The sequence below is a fragment of the Centruroides vittatus genome, unplaced genomic scaffold (assembly GCF_030686945.1).
Source record: "Centruroides vittatus isolate TY-2023 unplaced genomic scaffold, ASM3068694v2 contig_846, whole genome shotgun sequence".
In the NCBI taxonomy this organism is placed as follows: Eukaryota; Metazoa; Arthropoda; class Arachnida; order Scorpiones; family Buthidae; genus Centruroides; species Centruroides vittatus.
Window position 1 is genome coordinate 258,814 of NW_027122551.1, and position 13,068 is coordinate 271,881.

The window sequence follows — 13,068 nt, forward strand, 5'->3', positions numbered from 1 at the left end:
GTATTGTATTCGAGTATCGGCTAAAAACTAGTTTCCACTGCAGAAAACAAAAGAGAAATATAATTTAGAACGTCGAAAACAAAAGAGCCTTCTGTTTTTAATTTAAAGTACAGAACGTCTCTTTTGCCGGATACAGGCCAGGATTTTGAGAATACGAGTGTTCCTCGAGGCGAATATGAGGGAACAAAGACACGTGCCCTCTGTCGTTTTTCGGAGAACGTTACTCAATTACCTTAGAATTACTTTTGTCACCTAATCAAAGTCATTCGCTACGCGTTATTACACCGTATTTTAAAGTAACAAACTATTTTGATATCAACCAGCTGCTGTAGCACCACCCAGACCTGGATACGTCTCTGAGCCGCAAAGATGGGCTGTCTATTAGCTATAGGGTTTTCGTTTTTGCGTATGGCGATGCGCTTTCCGTTTCCTCCAGTTAACCGCCTGACTCATTCGTTCCGACCTTGACAATAACTTGAGCATTTTTGTGGTGAATAAAATGCTTTTAGTACTTTTTAGAGACGAAACTTTTAAGTAAATAAAAAGGGCTAAGGACAGGTTTTTTTAGTTTTATTTGACGAAGGTGTCGCGATTGATCACACCCGCAGAGAGGGAAATTTCGAAGAAACAATTACGTTCTCGAAAGAATATTTCTCGATTAGGGTATTTTTTCGTAAAAAGACGGCTTTCCGAAAGTAAAAAGCGTACCGCGCATCCACGTAATTACCAAAACCGACACTAAACACGCGCCATATACGACTAAGGCCACCCCAAACTTGAACTATTCATAAAATGTTTTAAAATGTCCTTCCAAACATCTGGCATATTTCTTTACTTTTTCAAGATACTCATTTACAATTCTCCGCTAGAGGGTGGACCGCATCGCGTATTAAGGACGCTTTCATTTCTTCTCCACTAATTTAGGTCATTAAATGACGTTGAATCCGGAAGTTGCCCGTATATAACGCGTGGCTAGAAATATTTGTTTAGAAAAAATAAATCGGAGAACTTACCTAAGATGAGGTAGGTGTTTTTGACGCGTAGTTTAGGGCATTTGCAGGCCAAATCGGCCAGACTGACCCAAAGAAACTGCGTTCCTCTCCTGACTTTACTCGGTCCTTGTTTGTACACCTGCATGACGTGAACAGTGAATCTCACCCATTCTCCCAAGGTCTCCCTGGACAAGACGTTGGCCTGCATGGCTGTAAAAGATTTTCATACTTTTAGAAACCGATGATGCAGCGGATTACGTCTGCGCGAGACTACTACGCGTAAAAGATTTCCGTCGCCATTTTAGAAGCGAAAAATTACGCGAAGAGGGAAGAAGATGCTCGCGCCTTAGAAACCTGAATAAACCGAGAGAAAGATGGCGTTTCGTGGGTTCGCGGCCAAACCAAACGTTGTCTTTGGCTTATTGGCAAGAGAATACTTGCGCCGAATTTTATGAAAGCGCAAACTATTTATAAGTCCGAATTTCCTTAATATACGCTTCTGGAGTACGACATCCACTCCCTGCATTCAAAAAATTTACATAACGCCCTTTTTCTATGCAAACAGAAAAGTTTCCGAGCGCTTAAAAACAAATAACTACTCGGTTTTACGTTCGATTTCGGCGGAAAATATTTTTTCGTAGTTAACTTCTCCGTTGCATGCCACGAAACGTATTCGCTCACCCACCGGAGGTGATATTAAGAACGGACATTGTCATTGGGCAAATAAGGGTTCCTCCTTTCTGGAATACGAGTCCGAGGAGCGACTTTTTCGACCAGAGAATCGTTGCCGGGCGACGCTCGAATTCCCGAATCCGCGTAGTTAGGGAAATTTCTGGTTCAGGCGCGTCACGTCAATGCAACAAGAGGCCGGCAAATCGACGAAAGAAGTGGTAGGTAAGATACGGAGCCACCTAGAATTTTGCTAAACCAATCGGGAACGACTCCGATTCCAGCATAGCCTTTTACTTCCTTCGTCCAGATATTTCGTAAATTCGCCATCTCGCGCGTTACGATTATTTCATTTCTTTCACCCTTCTACGTAAATCGACGTCATCCTTCTCGGCCACTCGGTCGTTCCGATAAAGGAATTTCCCTAATTACGCGATATACCGGAATTTTTGGGGAAATATTCCTGCTCCGACGTTACCGAGGCGACTCCCAGGCTTCCCGTCTTCCGGAGGAAATTTCCTTTGTTTCTTGTCTCTTGCATTTATCATTTAATTTTAGGCATAAAATTAGGCTACAATAAGTAATAAATATCTCGGAGAAACAAAGAAAGGCCTTACGCACCTGGTGGACGAAAAGGCGTCACTGCGAGGGGACGGGTGACCTGGATTAACAAGAAATTTCACGAAATTTTCATAAGATTTTGGCGGACGAGCCCATAGAAATGATGAAACGTCATCCAAAAAATTGCATTAATTTGTAACCTGTTAGGTTAAATTAAAACCCGTACGGAGTATGACTTTATACGAAACGTCGTCTCGATTTATTTCTGGCGAGTGTCTTTCGATGAGTGCGATCTAACGTTTCATTTCCTCCGTAAGATCTGTGACAAAATAAAACAAGGGCGAATGCGCACTTCCGGCAACAGATGGCATTTCCGTCTCATCGACTACTTCCGGATGCTATCCTGCGGGAAAAGTAAATGGCCTTGGCATTGGTCGTTAACCATTGTAATTTAGAAACTTTTAGCCAAAAAGTTTTCTTTTTCTTAAATATTCGAAGCGAAAGTTTATAATAAGAGAAATATTTGCGGAAATGGAGACAACTTTCAGCAATTAAAAACACTTGTAATATTATCAACAGCGTTTAAACAGAGGTTGGAGGAGGGAAATATCTGGAAGTATTCTTACTCGCGATAACCGTGATGACGGGAGACAAAAGAAAAACGATAACGTTGAGTGAAATTAAAATATTATTATAGATGTATGAAAACGGTGCGAAAGCCACACGCGATTCGATACATTATAACTGAGTTAAGGAAATAACTTGTATGCATCTTTTCAGTCATACTTTTGTTAATGATATATAATTTATTTTTCTATAATACCGGCTTTGATAGGTAGCAAAAAAAAGTTTAATTCCACGAAATTGCTTAACAAACAAGGCATTTTGTCTTTGCAAACAATTGACAGATTTGTGAAATGTTTTTATTCAATTTTCGACCAATTTGTTTGGTAATGGACAAGTTTTGACAATGGAAAACACTCTCCTCTCGTCGCAACGTCGCATTTCTTTCTTTCTAACGCTTTCTCTTAATAGCCGTAAACTGTCTCTTAGTTACGAAATCTTTCTCTCATTTTACTAAACTTGTTCTCTGAATTTAAAAAAGTTTACTCTATTTCTTGACAACTTATTTTCTGTAATCTTCGTTAAATAAAGAATGTAATATCCAAGTAAATTAAAACCCATATAACGTAAGACGGAGATGAAAAGGTAAAACAGTTAACTTTTGGGATTCTGTACGAATATTATTGTTTAAATATGAAGTTAACTATTGTTTTACATCACCACGTATAATGAGCGCAGGTACAGTACATATGAGTGGGTGTTTCGTTCACTGGCGTAGTGCGCAATCGCTACTTTGAAATTTAAATACGAGGAAATTTTGGCATTTACTAGACACTTGCCTAATCATGCTTTGTAAAACTTGAACCGAAAATATCATTTAATTCCGGAAATGACGTCGGCCATACCTCGGAAGCCACGATGAATTATCTGTAGCCTACTTCTGCTTGACTTATTAGTTGACTTATTCCAACACTAGTTTCTCCATGATTCTACATTAATTAAAACATTAATTGACTAATTCTCTAAGGGGTGAGGGTTTTGACGTCAGCTCGGTAAAGGTATACTGTTCTGTAGGCCTACTTATAAATGAAAAGGGAACTTGGCTTCTCTTTTCTGCCGGTATTCGTTCCGCTTCCTAGATAATGGTTTGTTAATTGTTCGACCAAATCTCTCAGCCGACTCTTCCATCTTCTAGTAATGATCTTGGAGAGATCGAGGATCCGTAGGCAACCGTCATTTAGTGTGTGTGAAGAGTATTTAATTATATTTTTAAAACAATTAATTCACACGCTAGTAATGTAATTGCTAATTCGAGACACTTAAGACTCGCAGCGGAATTGCGGTAGAACAAATCCAGCGTAAGCGTAAGTTATCCGGCATTTCTGGTCCAGCCTACTACCCAGATGAGTACAACACAGGAACTTAGGAAAAAGGAATTAAAACTTCTGAAACCGGATGGAAAAATATTTCTATAGACGCAATTAGGGAATCACTTCCGATTTGGGATGGAAGAAAATGGACGGCCGAAGTCAAGAATATTCTGAAGATTAGGCGTAGTTACGAAAAAAAGTATGACGTGGTTTTGGAGACGCGTGGAAGTGTTTTATTAATGAGAAAAGTCTCCCTGACAAAGACGAAGCAGTTGGCTCGAATTTAAAGTCCATATCCACTTAAGCGACGCGAGTGGAGAAGTCGGACGAGGCGAAGGACGAGAAATCGGCGCACAACTACGCGTTACGCTTTGCCTATAAAACCAGATCGATTTCCGACGCACAATCTTCGACAATCGAGAAACGCCACGTGGCGTTTTTCCAATTTTCTCGAGATAATTTTAAGAAAGTTTGGGGAAATAAACCGCTTTAGACAATGGATGCTTTTGTTCCGGGCTAAAAGTGACGTTTTTCTTCAAATTGTCCGACACAGACGGGACCAACGTCACTCTTCCAACGTTTCTACTACCAAAGTGTCGGACGTTATGGAGGGAAGCATCCGAAGTAGAACGGGCAAACAAACTAACTTAAGTAAAAATCAGAAGCTTATAATAACTGGTATAATAACGCCAATAGGTGGAGAAATTGGCCCGCCTTTATTTGCAGGAGAGAGATGGGTTCCGGCGCGATACCCGAATCGACCGAATTTCGTTACAGAAGGAAAAGCTCGGGGTAGTCCACCATCGAAACCTCTTTCGCACTTAAGTCGGAATCACTCCCGTCGCGTTTCTTTCCACCGAAATCGCACGGATTTCATCTTTCTTCCCTTAAATTAAAGGGTGGCCAAAGCCCTAATCGTAAAGCAGCGATGATAGCGGATTTCGCTCAACGAAATATCGTTCGCCACCTAATGGGCGTTAAAACTATTTTTCATTTTGCCTATATTTTATCTGGTTACAGTGGCAATTCTCTTTCCCGGATAAACGGGAGTTAGTCCGTATGAACTTCCGGTAGAGAGGCGAGAATTGGTGGCTCCCGTCGTTCGCAACCTGGGTCCAGCCAATCCTCGATGGCTGCGATTAAACGGCCGTTTTCGTGCCCACGGGCATAAAGGATCAAACGTAGACAAAACCAAAGCCGGCCTCAAAAAGGGAAGGCAAAATTAATTTCGAGTTGGTCAAACCGACGCCGAAGAAACGAGTAGGAGAAACTTCCGTCCGAAGGACCGCCATCTCTGGAACCGAAATGGGGAGGGTCCGAACCCAGGTGGGTGAAGGATAAGATTAGACGTCGTCCGCGATAGGGTTGGAAGGAAGATTTATAAAGTGTCGGCAACCTTTTCCTCTTTCTGGCCTCGTGGGAGGAATCCGGTAACCAGTCAGGCCGGATATCCGGAGAATTTCGTGATTTACGGACTTTACGTAATAAATTACACGTCGGAAGGTTGCCCGCTTCCGTGGCAGGGCGCGCGTGGAAAGTCGAGATATCCCAGGCTTCACGGACCAATTCTCCCGCTTCTCCCGAAACGTAAATTAAACTAAGTTATTGGACTCGTTGGGGCGGCACCCGGGGGCTAATGAAGCGCGGCGCCTCGTGCTTGGGTCGTAGGGCGCGGGGCGACGCTCGAACCGGGAATCCTCCGCTTCCCTTTTAAACTCTCCGGTCGGAGACTTTTTCATTTCGGTTGAATGATCGGAAGGAAAGATTCCTCCTCAATTAGCCGGGATACAATTGTAGATGGCAAACGTAGACGAAACTTTCTTAAACTCGTTTATCCGGGTTTATTAATTCAAACCCGCAGTATTTAACTCCATTTATCAGTTAGTTTATTCGGCTGACCAACGATCTAGCCAGGCGGAGTTTTCCAGGCTTCATCGTGAGTAATTTAAAATGTAAACGAAGGGTGGCCTCAGAGAAGAGCTGCTGCATCCCGGAAATAGCCAAAAGTCTAATCGGTTAAACGGGAGCGAAATATTTCCGAAATATTCTACTGGTCCCGGATATGCGCCAGAAAAATCCGCATTTACTTACGAATCGTTGGCATTATACGAGGATTGAGAAATTTCGACTTAAAAGTAAATTGCAAACGGAAAGCAAACAAGTTCTTCCTTTTAATTTGACTTCGTTTGGGGCTTACGATCCTTTTCTTATAACATCATTTGTTGGTGTAGAGAGGATGGTGGAGGAAGACAAGAGCGGACACATGTTTATTGTAAAAACAAGGCGCTACCGTCTGGCGATAAATCCCTCAATTACTCTCCTCTCGAAGTCGGGGCTGAAAGAGGCCGAGCCACTTCCTCTTGACGCGTTTATCCGTGCCATCCGGTTGTCCCGTTAAGACTAGCTTCGTCCTGCGATCGTTAAAGGAAGTCATCCGCCCGTAAATGACGATGGACGTAGCCTCCCTTCGCTAAAACGGGAGCGTCGATTGGCTACGAAGGATCCCGGAAGTGGAAGACCCTTCTCCGCCCCGGTTTCGCCCCTACCACTTAACTGAAATCCGAACAACCTTATTGAATCGTCCGGGAACGCGACCCTACTCAGTCACGGGCACTTTCTTACCACATAGGATCAATTAGGGTAGAAGGGCACGAGATGCTTCCGCCTTTCCGAACGTGGAAATAGGGTGGGATGGGGCGAAACCAGAGCAGAAAGAGTAAAGAGCACGGGACTCACCGTAATCCCTCTTGCAGTATTTGTTCAGGTTGACTCTCTTCTTCGACACCTTGCAGCCGGCGCACCTGTCTGACGAAGAAAAACGAAGGCGTTAGACCAAAGTCCCCCGGGTGGAGGTTGATGAGATAAAGGTTACCTTGAGAGGAGACGGAGTGCTTGGGCGCGTCGATCCGTGGGATCTCTGCAAAATACGAAAGATTAAACGGGAGAATATACAAAGATGAGAGGTAGGATCTGTGGCTGGCCGGATACTTACTAATGCAAGGAGCGATGGGAGATCGACTCTGCTGGTAGCCCTTGGCACAGCGATTGCAGGTGACGCCGGTCACTCCGTCCTTGCAAGGACACTGGCCGGTGGTCTGGTTGCAGGTCCTGCCCGAAGCGCCTACGGGGTGACAGTCGCAGGCTGAAAGAAACAACGGACACGGGTTACGTCTGGTATCGGGTCGATGCGGCCATCTCCGAATTAAAGGGCCCGCTAAGGTAACGAGAAATCGAGAGCAGATAGAAGAGACGAATGGAGGATATGAGCCGTCCTCCTCTCCAAGTCACGCCTTAGGCGAAAAATTTTCGAGTCCTGGCGACTTTTCCAGTTTTCTCCGGAAATCGAATTGTAAAAGCGCGTAAAGTTGCGGAAGTAATCTAATGTCCAGGGGCGGAAAACGGGAATTCAGTTTATAGGTGGGATCTTGACACGACTTTTTATGAGAAACAGAAATTCGAATTCCGGGCAAATTCCAACATTTTTAACTGGATTTTCCGCTCCTGGAAACGAACATTTCTGTTTTCAGTCGCACTTATTGGATAATAAGAAACACTTTTTTCTGTGACCCCGCCGTTTCGGCAGAAGATGGAAGGACTCTTGGCTGTAATCCACCGACGGATGGTCAAGAGCTCTGGTGGTTCCTTAATATCCTCCAAGAGCCACGAAGGGGGCGGCGGCGGTCTGGACAAACACTCCACATCACCGTCGTCGGCCAGCAATAACACGGACCGGTGTCGAGTGCTTTTTTTATTTCCGTTTCGTCAGCGGGGAGGAGCCGAGGTCCGCGCCTAACGTGATCCCGGACCGGACGCAAGTCGACGCTTACGTTTTTGTCCCCGGTGGTGGAATCGGAAGGGCGACAAGCGGCTATTTTCAAGGGCGATTCCTTCCAAATCCGTCGAATAACGTTTGACTAAATTGGGAGAAGCTTCTCTCGTCGAAAGGACTCAATTGGGCCACTCGACACGGCCGTTTAAGTCCCAGTGACACGAGCCATCGCTGCCGGTTGGGGTGGCGTCGATGCAAATAGTGGGGAGTGGCGCGTTTGCAAAGGAGTAAAGAGGCGGATAGACTCTTTACCGGTTTGAAAGTCCTCCGTCTTCGGACGCAACCAAAACGGACGACGACCCGGATTTACCTCTATATATCGTCGCTAAGGGACGGCTTCCCGGTAACGATCCCACGGAAAACTGGCGTCTTTTACCAGAGTAAAATCGAACGGGACGAAAAGAAGAGGTTCCGATTATCCGGACGACCGAAAGAGGCAAAGGTCCGATGGCTAATGACAGGGCAGATAATGTAGACCAAGCGGTCTTCCATCTATAAACAGCCTTCTACCAAATCGCCATTTGTCGGCCTTTCCTTCTCGTCTTCTTATCCGATTGAAGCACCCTTTCCGAGGACGTCCAGGATGAGACGCAGAAGACGAAATATCCGATGGACACAATTCAACGGCTAGTGTTCGCCTCGGTCTCTACAAACGAGAAGCGTCGCCTAAAGCCTTTTTCGAACGTCCCCCTAATTCGGACTGGGCCGTAACCTTTAGTATTAGATACACAATGACTGCGATATTGCGAATGAATTTGTATCCGTTTAACCGGGCGCAGGCAGAGATAGTTAGTTCTCTGCCGAAAGATTAGAGACGGACACGGCGCTCACCTCTGCAGGCCTTCCGATGGGTGACGGGCTTGGTGGCGTCCCTGTAGTATCCCTCCTTGCAGTAGTGACAGTGCCGTCCGGCGGTGTTGTGTCGACACTTGAGGCAGACTCCTCCGCTCTTCCTGCCCGACAGTTTGTACAACTCCATGTTGAAGCGGCATCTTCTGGCGTGCAGATTGCAGTTGCAGGCTGCGGACAAAAGAAAAAGTTTTGGTTTCGCCTTCCTCCCGAAATCCGTTGCCTTCTTCGTCGCCGGCGCGGAGGGTGAACGGACGACGGGAGGTAAAAGACAACGGAAAGGGGGAGGCGTCGTCGGTTAATGCTCTCTTCCCGGCCTCTTATCGGTGGGAGGGAGCGAGGCCGGGCCATCGGATTTAGGGCGGAATCCGGTCGAGGCCAAACTTTTGAGAGAAAGTGGGCGTTGGACGGAAAAATCGATTATCCGGCGATAGCCAGGAAGAAATGATCGGTTTTCGCATAAATTTTGAAAAAGTACAAAGGGATGGCGTTAACAAATTCGAAGGGCGACGGAGGAAAACTTAGTTGCCCCACGCGGTCGAATATAGCGACGACTCTAATAAGACTCGAGTTACGAACCCAATAACGCAGCGCGTGATCTCTCTTAGAGGACGGTGACGCGTAACGAGCGTAACGGCTGTCGTCAATAAGGGAGAGGCGAAACCGGTCCGTGGAACGAGGGCAAAACCTGAGTAAGTTGGTAAATTTATTGACGGGTCTCTTGAGAAGTCACGTGAAATAAAATGCAATTTGGTTTCCTTTCGTTATATTAATTGATAACGGGTCGAGGACGAAGAGCGAGAAGCGCGACTAAATGGGAGAAAGAAGGACGAACAATTAGTTTTCGAGTGGGGCGTGGTCGATAAAAAAGGGACGTACTTTAAATGCGTCGAATGAAGGAGGAGCACCAATGCGAGGAATGAAGAAAGCGGTCCATCCTTAACTGAGAATAATTAGATTGAAAAACACGAATTTCAAGCACGTGTTTAGCGTCGGTTTTATTCCTGTGTTTGGAAACGGACACCGTCTTTCTTGTTAACTCTTTCCCGAAGACCTTTGACCTTCGAGGTAACGTCGCAGGCAAAAGAACCATTAACACGGTTCGGGTTCCTCCGGTAAACCGGAAATCGACCCTTCATCGTCACCGGAAGAAACAAAAGAAAACAAAGGGCAGAAAGAGGTGTCGATTTCCGCTTTTACCCGAAATGCCCGGACCACCACTTCCGGACGAAAGAGAGAGGGTTCCGACCGGAGTTTAGAAGAAAAGAAACGGGAACCGGTAATTCCTCGGAAATCCGATACGGAATAATTATCCCAGACTATCTTTTTGCAGAAGAAGCCAAACTTCCCGGTCGATAGGAGAATTCGAGTCGACCACATTCTTAATCTGCGTCCACGCTCCTTCTTCCCAGACGTTCGTCTTCCCCACCAGAGACTAAACCGGAAGAAAACTGGAAATTGTGGGCGCGGGAAACGATTTGACAGGAAAAGGGCTTCGGACCAGTCTTTCCGGGAGTAAATTCGGATTTTCGAATTAGACCCGTAGAAACGAAGAGAAGCGACGCGCCGAGACATCTTTAACCCGTGTCGCCCCTTTATTTCTCTTCGTGTTTCGTTAATTGGACGACAGATGGCGCGCTTCTTAACCGGTTGCGTTTCCGTTTCCGCTGGAAAAGAACGAAACTGACCGGTTCGACGGACGATTTTTTTTTGCCGTTTGTTCGGCGTAACGGTAAACAACCCTCCGCGTAACTCGGGCGGCATGGTGGCCGGGGACCTCTCGGCCGTTACTTCCTCTCCCTTCTCACTCCTCTTCTTCCTTCTCGGTGTCGCGTGGAACTTTTTCCACCCTCAATTGTTATTCGAAATACGAAAGGGAGAAGTTGCGACCGACGAAAGGCAGAAGAGGATACACTAGCGTGAAATTTGCACATTAGCGTCTTTTCCACACCCATCTGTAGTCGAATCTTTGTCCCGGTGCAGCATTAAAGGCATAACGGGCAACAGTTAAGAATCGCTCTGACTGCATATAGATGAAAAGGCCCTATAGCGAAGCGGTCAACTTTCGTTATTTCTTAATAATTCATTGGTGGCATTTATAATTCCAACGGAGCTCTTTGTACGCTTTCAATAAGAAATTCCAGCATAGAGAAAAGTGCGGCCTTGCTCGACCAGGTTACAGCCATTTCTTAGTCAGAGATTTTCACTCTCTCTCATTCCATTTTTGCTATTTAAATTTTAAAACCTAGCCACCCTCCGCCCGAAAACTTACGTCGTTGTCCGCACCCTACACCAGTTGGAATCTTTAAAATCGTTTTCGGTTCTGTTAAATAAAGGAAAGAAAGGTGGCTTTTTGGGTGGGTCTATTGATGCCGAAATTCGCTGTTAATTCGAGTCTTGTATTCCAGATACGCCACTGGCGGCTTCGGTTTTACTTTAATAACGACAACGCAACATTTGGGCCATCAGCCTTCCGAGAGGTCTCTATTTAGGCGTTAAAGACACGAAGAAAACCCGGAAAACTGCACGTGGCTTGGCGCGAACTCACGACCGAACGGACCACTCGTCCACCGGTGGGCCGGGACGGTCCGAGAGATAGAGAAAGGGCAGGGTTTGGAGGAGAGAAGAAATTTAATTCTCGGGAATTAAGGCGAAGAGTAAAAGGAATCGACCGGCCGAAAATCCTTTTATTATTCTCTCGGGTTACCCGTTTCACCCCGGGTGGCCGGCCCGCCGACGACCGGCCAGTTCCGAGCGCCACCTTTTCCGGCCGGTCGAGGACGCAGCCGGCGGAGAATTAAGAGTGATGCGGAGCGTAAATCGAGGTGTCGCGCGCGCCTCGGGGGATCGCCTCTCCCGTCGACATCCGTCTTCATTTCACGCGTTCTCGACCACTCTCGGGACGCTCCTAAATTCTCGGCCGCCCTCTCCCGTCGCGTGCCAGACGCGGTTACTTCCGCTCGGCCGCTCCTCCCTCACGCTCCGCCGACGCGCTCGACGGCCGAGGACCCGGGCCGGTTGCTGCCTGACCGTTCTCTCTCCACCGCAACCCTTTCCAAGACGAAAGAAAAAGCAGTGCGCCGGGTGAATTTTCCACCTTCCCAGAACGGACTACGGGGATGAGGTTAGAAGGGCCACCCTGTGGCCCCTTCTAATCTTCTAACCTAGAGGCAAGGGGAATCGCCCATCTTTAGAGAGGAGGACGAAGTGGAGGTACAGGTGTCGATTTATAATTAGGTGAGACCTAAAGCGGGGTTTGAAGTCTATCGGTGAAAACTGCGTCTTCGGAACCTCCTAATTTCCTACAATTATCGCAAAATTAACGGTCGGTGCAGAAGCACCTTTTTTTTGAGAATCTGTTAACCCACCGATGGCCATCCTTGGCATGATGGGCTAACGGAGTAGCCAAGTAACCGAAAACCACCGAACGCTAGTAGTTGGTGGCGTGAAGTTTCTGCATTTCTTCACGTTTTAAACGCCTAAATAGGGGCGAGTTTCCCACTAGACCTACCGGGTGACACCCCGCCTTAGAAGATTGCTCTCCTGTCGTATTGCCTTATCCCATCAATCCACTCCAAACCAAACACATATAAAGCTTAGAAGTTCCCGAAACAAACGTACGGACAATTATAAATCCCGACCAACAGTTTAAAGGATGGTGAAAAGGACTGTAAAATATATGGCGAATGCAAAATTGGAAAGAATTTAGTATTTGGTTTGTTGGCTTGTCCCCGGACCCGTCAATCGCTTTTCTCCTTGTGGTTTTATGACCAACGAAGAGAAAATGCTTGACGATGCTTTTGATTTTCGGCGTTTTTTTCGTTACGGGCGCGTAACACGAGCTTCTACTTCAAAAATTAAACTGCGGGCGTCTCTATCCTACCGGCACACATCTTCCAGTGGACAAAGACAGATGTTTATATCCGCGGAGACCGACAATTGTTCTGTGACGCAAGACATCAGACAGACGTAAAGCATGAAAAGGTGTACGCGCGCACTTTGTAAAATAAGGATGACGATCGAACAGGTAACATGGGAGGATCGACGACGCTTTCTTCGACAATTTCCGAACGAGACACGACGTTTTCTTTTTGGCTAGATCCTGTTCCAATTAAAAACCATCTTTTCCTCGGCAACTTCTATTCGAACCCCATTCTTCCGGTGGAAACGTGAGAGCGAAGTTACGCCCGACCTTCGAGTGACAGAGGGAGGAAATAGAGATCGGAGTGAAACT

The 13,068-nt window shown here is 46.3% G+C and overlaps 2 protein-coding genes across 2 annotated transcripts in view; both read right to left on the reverse strand.

Annotated features, from left to right (window-relative positions):
• Positions 1–13,068, reverse strand: part of Syx8 (syntaxin 8) — a 274,529-nt gene that overhangs the window by 199,907 nt on the left and 61,554 nt on the right. The window lies entirely within an intron of this gene.
• Positions 1–13,068, reverse strand: part of NetA (Netrin-A) — a 29,317-nt gene that overhangs the window by 970 nt on the left and 15,279 nt on the right. Inside the window, exons 2-6 of the mRNA XM_067278958.1 lie at positions 8,817–9,005; positions 7,149–7,298; positions 7,029–7,073; positions 6,893–6,961; positions 1,014–1,202 (exon numbers count right to left, since the gene is read on the reverse strand). Of these exons, the coding sequence (XP_067135059.1) occupies positions 1,014–1,202; positions 6,893–6,961; positions 7,029–7,073; positions 7,149–7,298; positions 8,817–9,005 (642 nt within the window). The remainder of the gene's footprint in view (positions 1–1,013; positions 1,203–6,892; positions 6,962–7,028; positions 7,074–7,148; positions 7,299–8,816; positions 9,006–13,068) is intronic.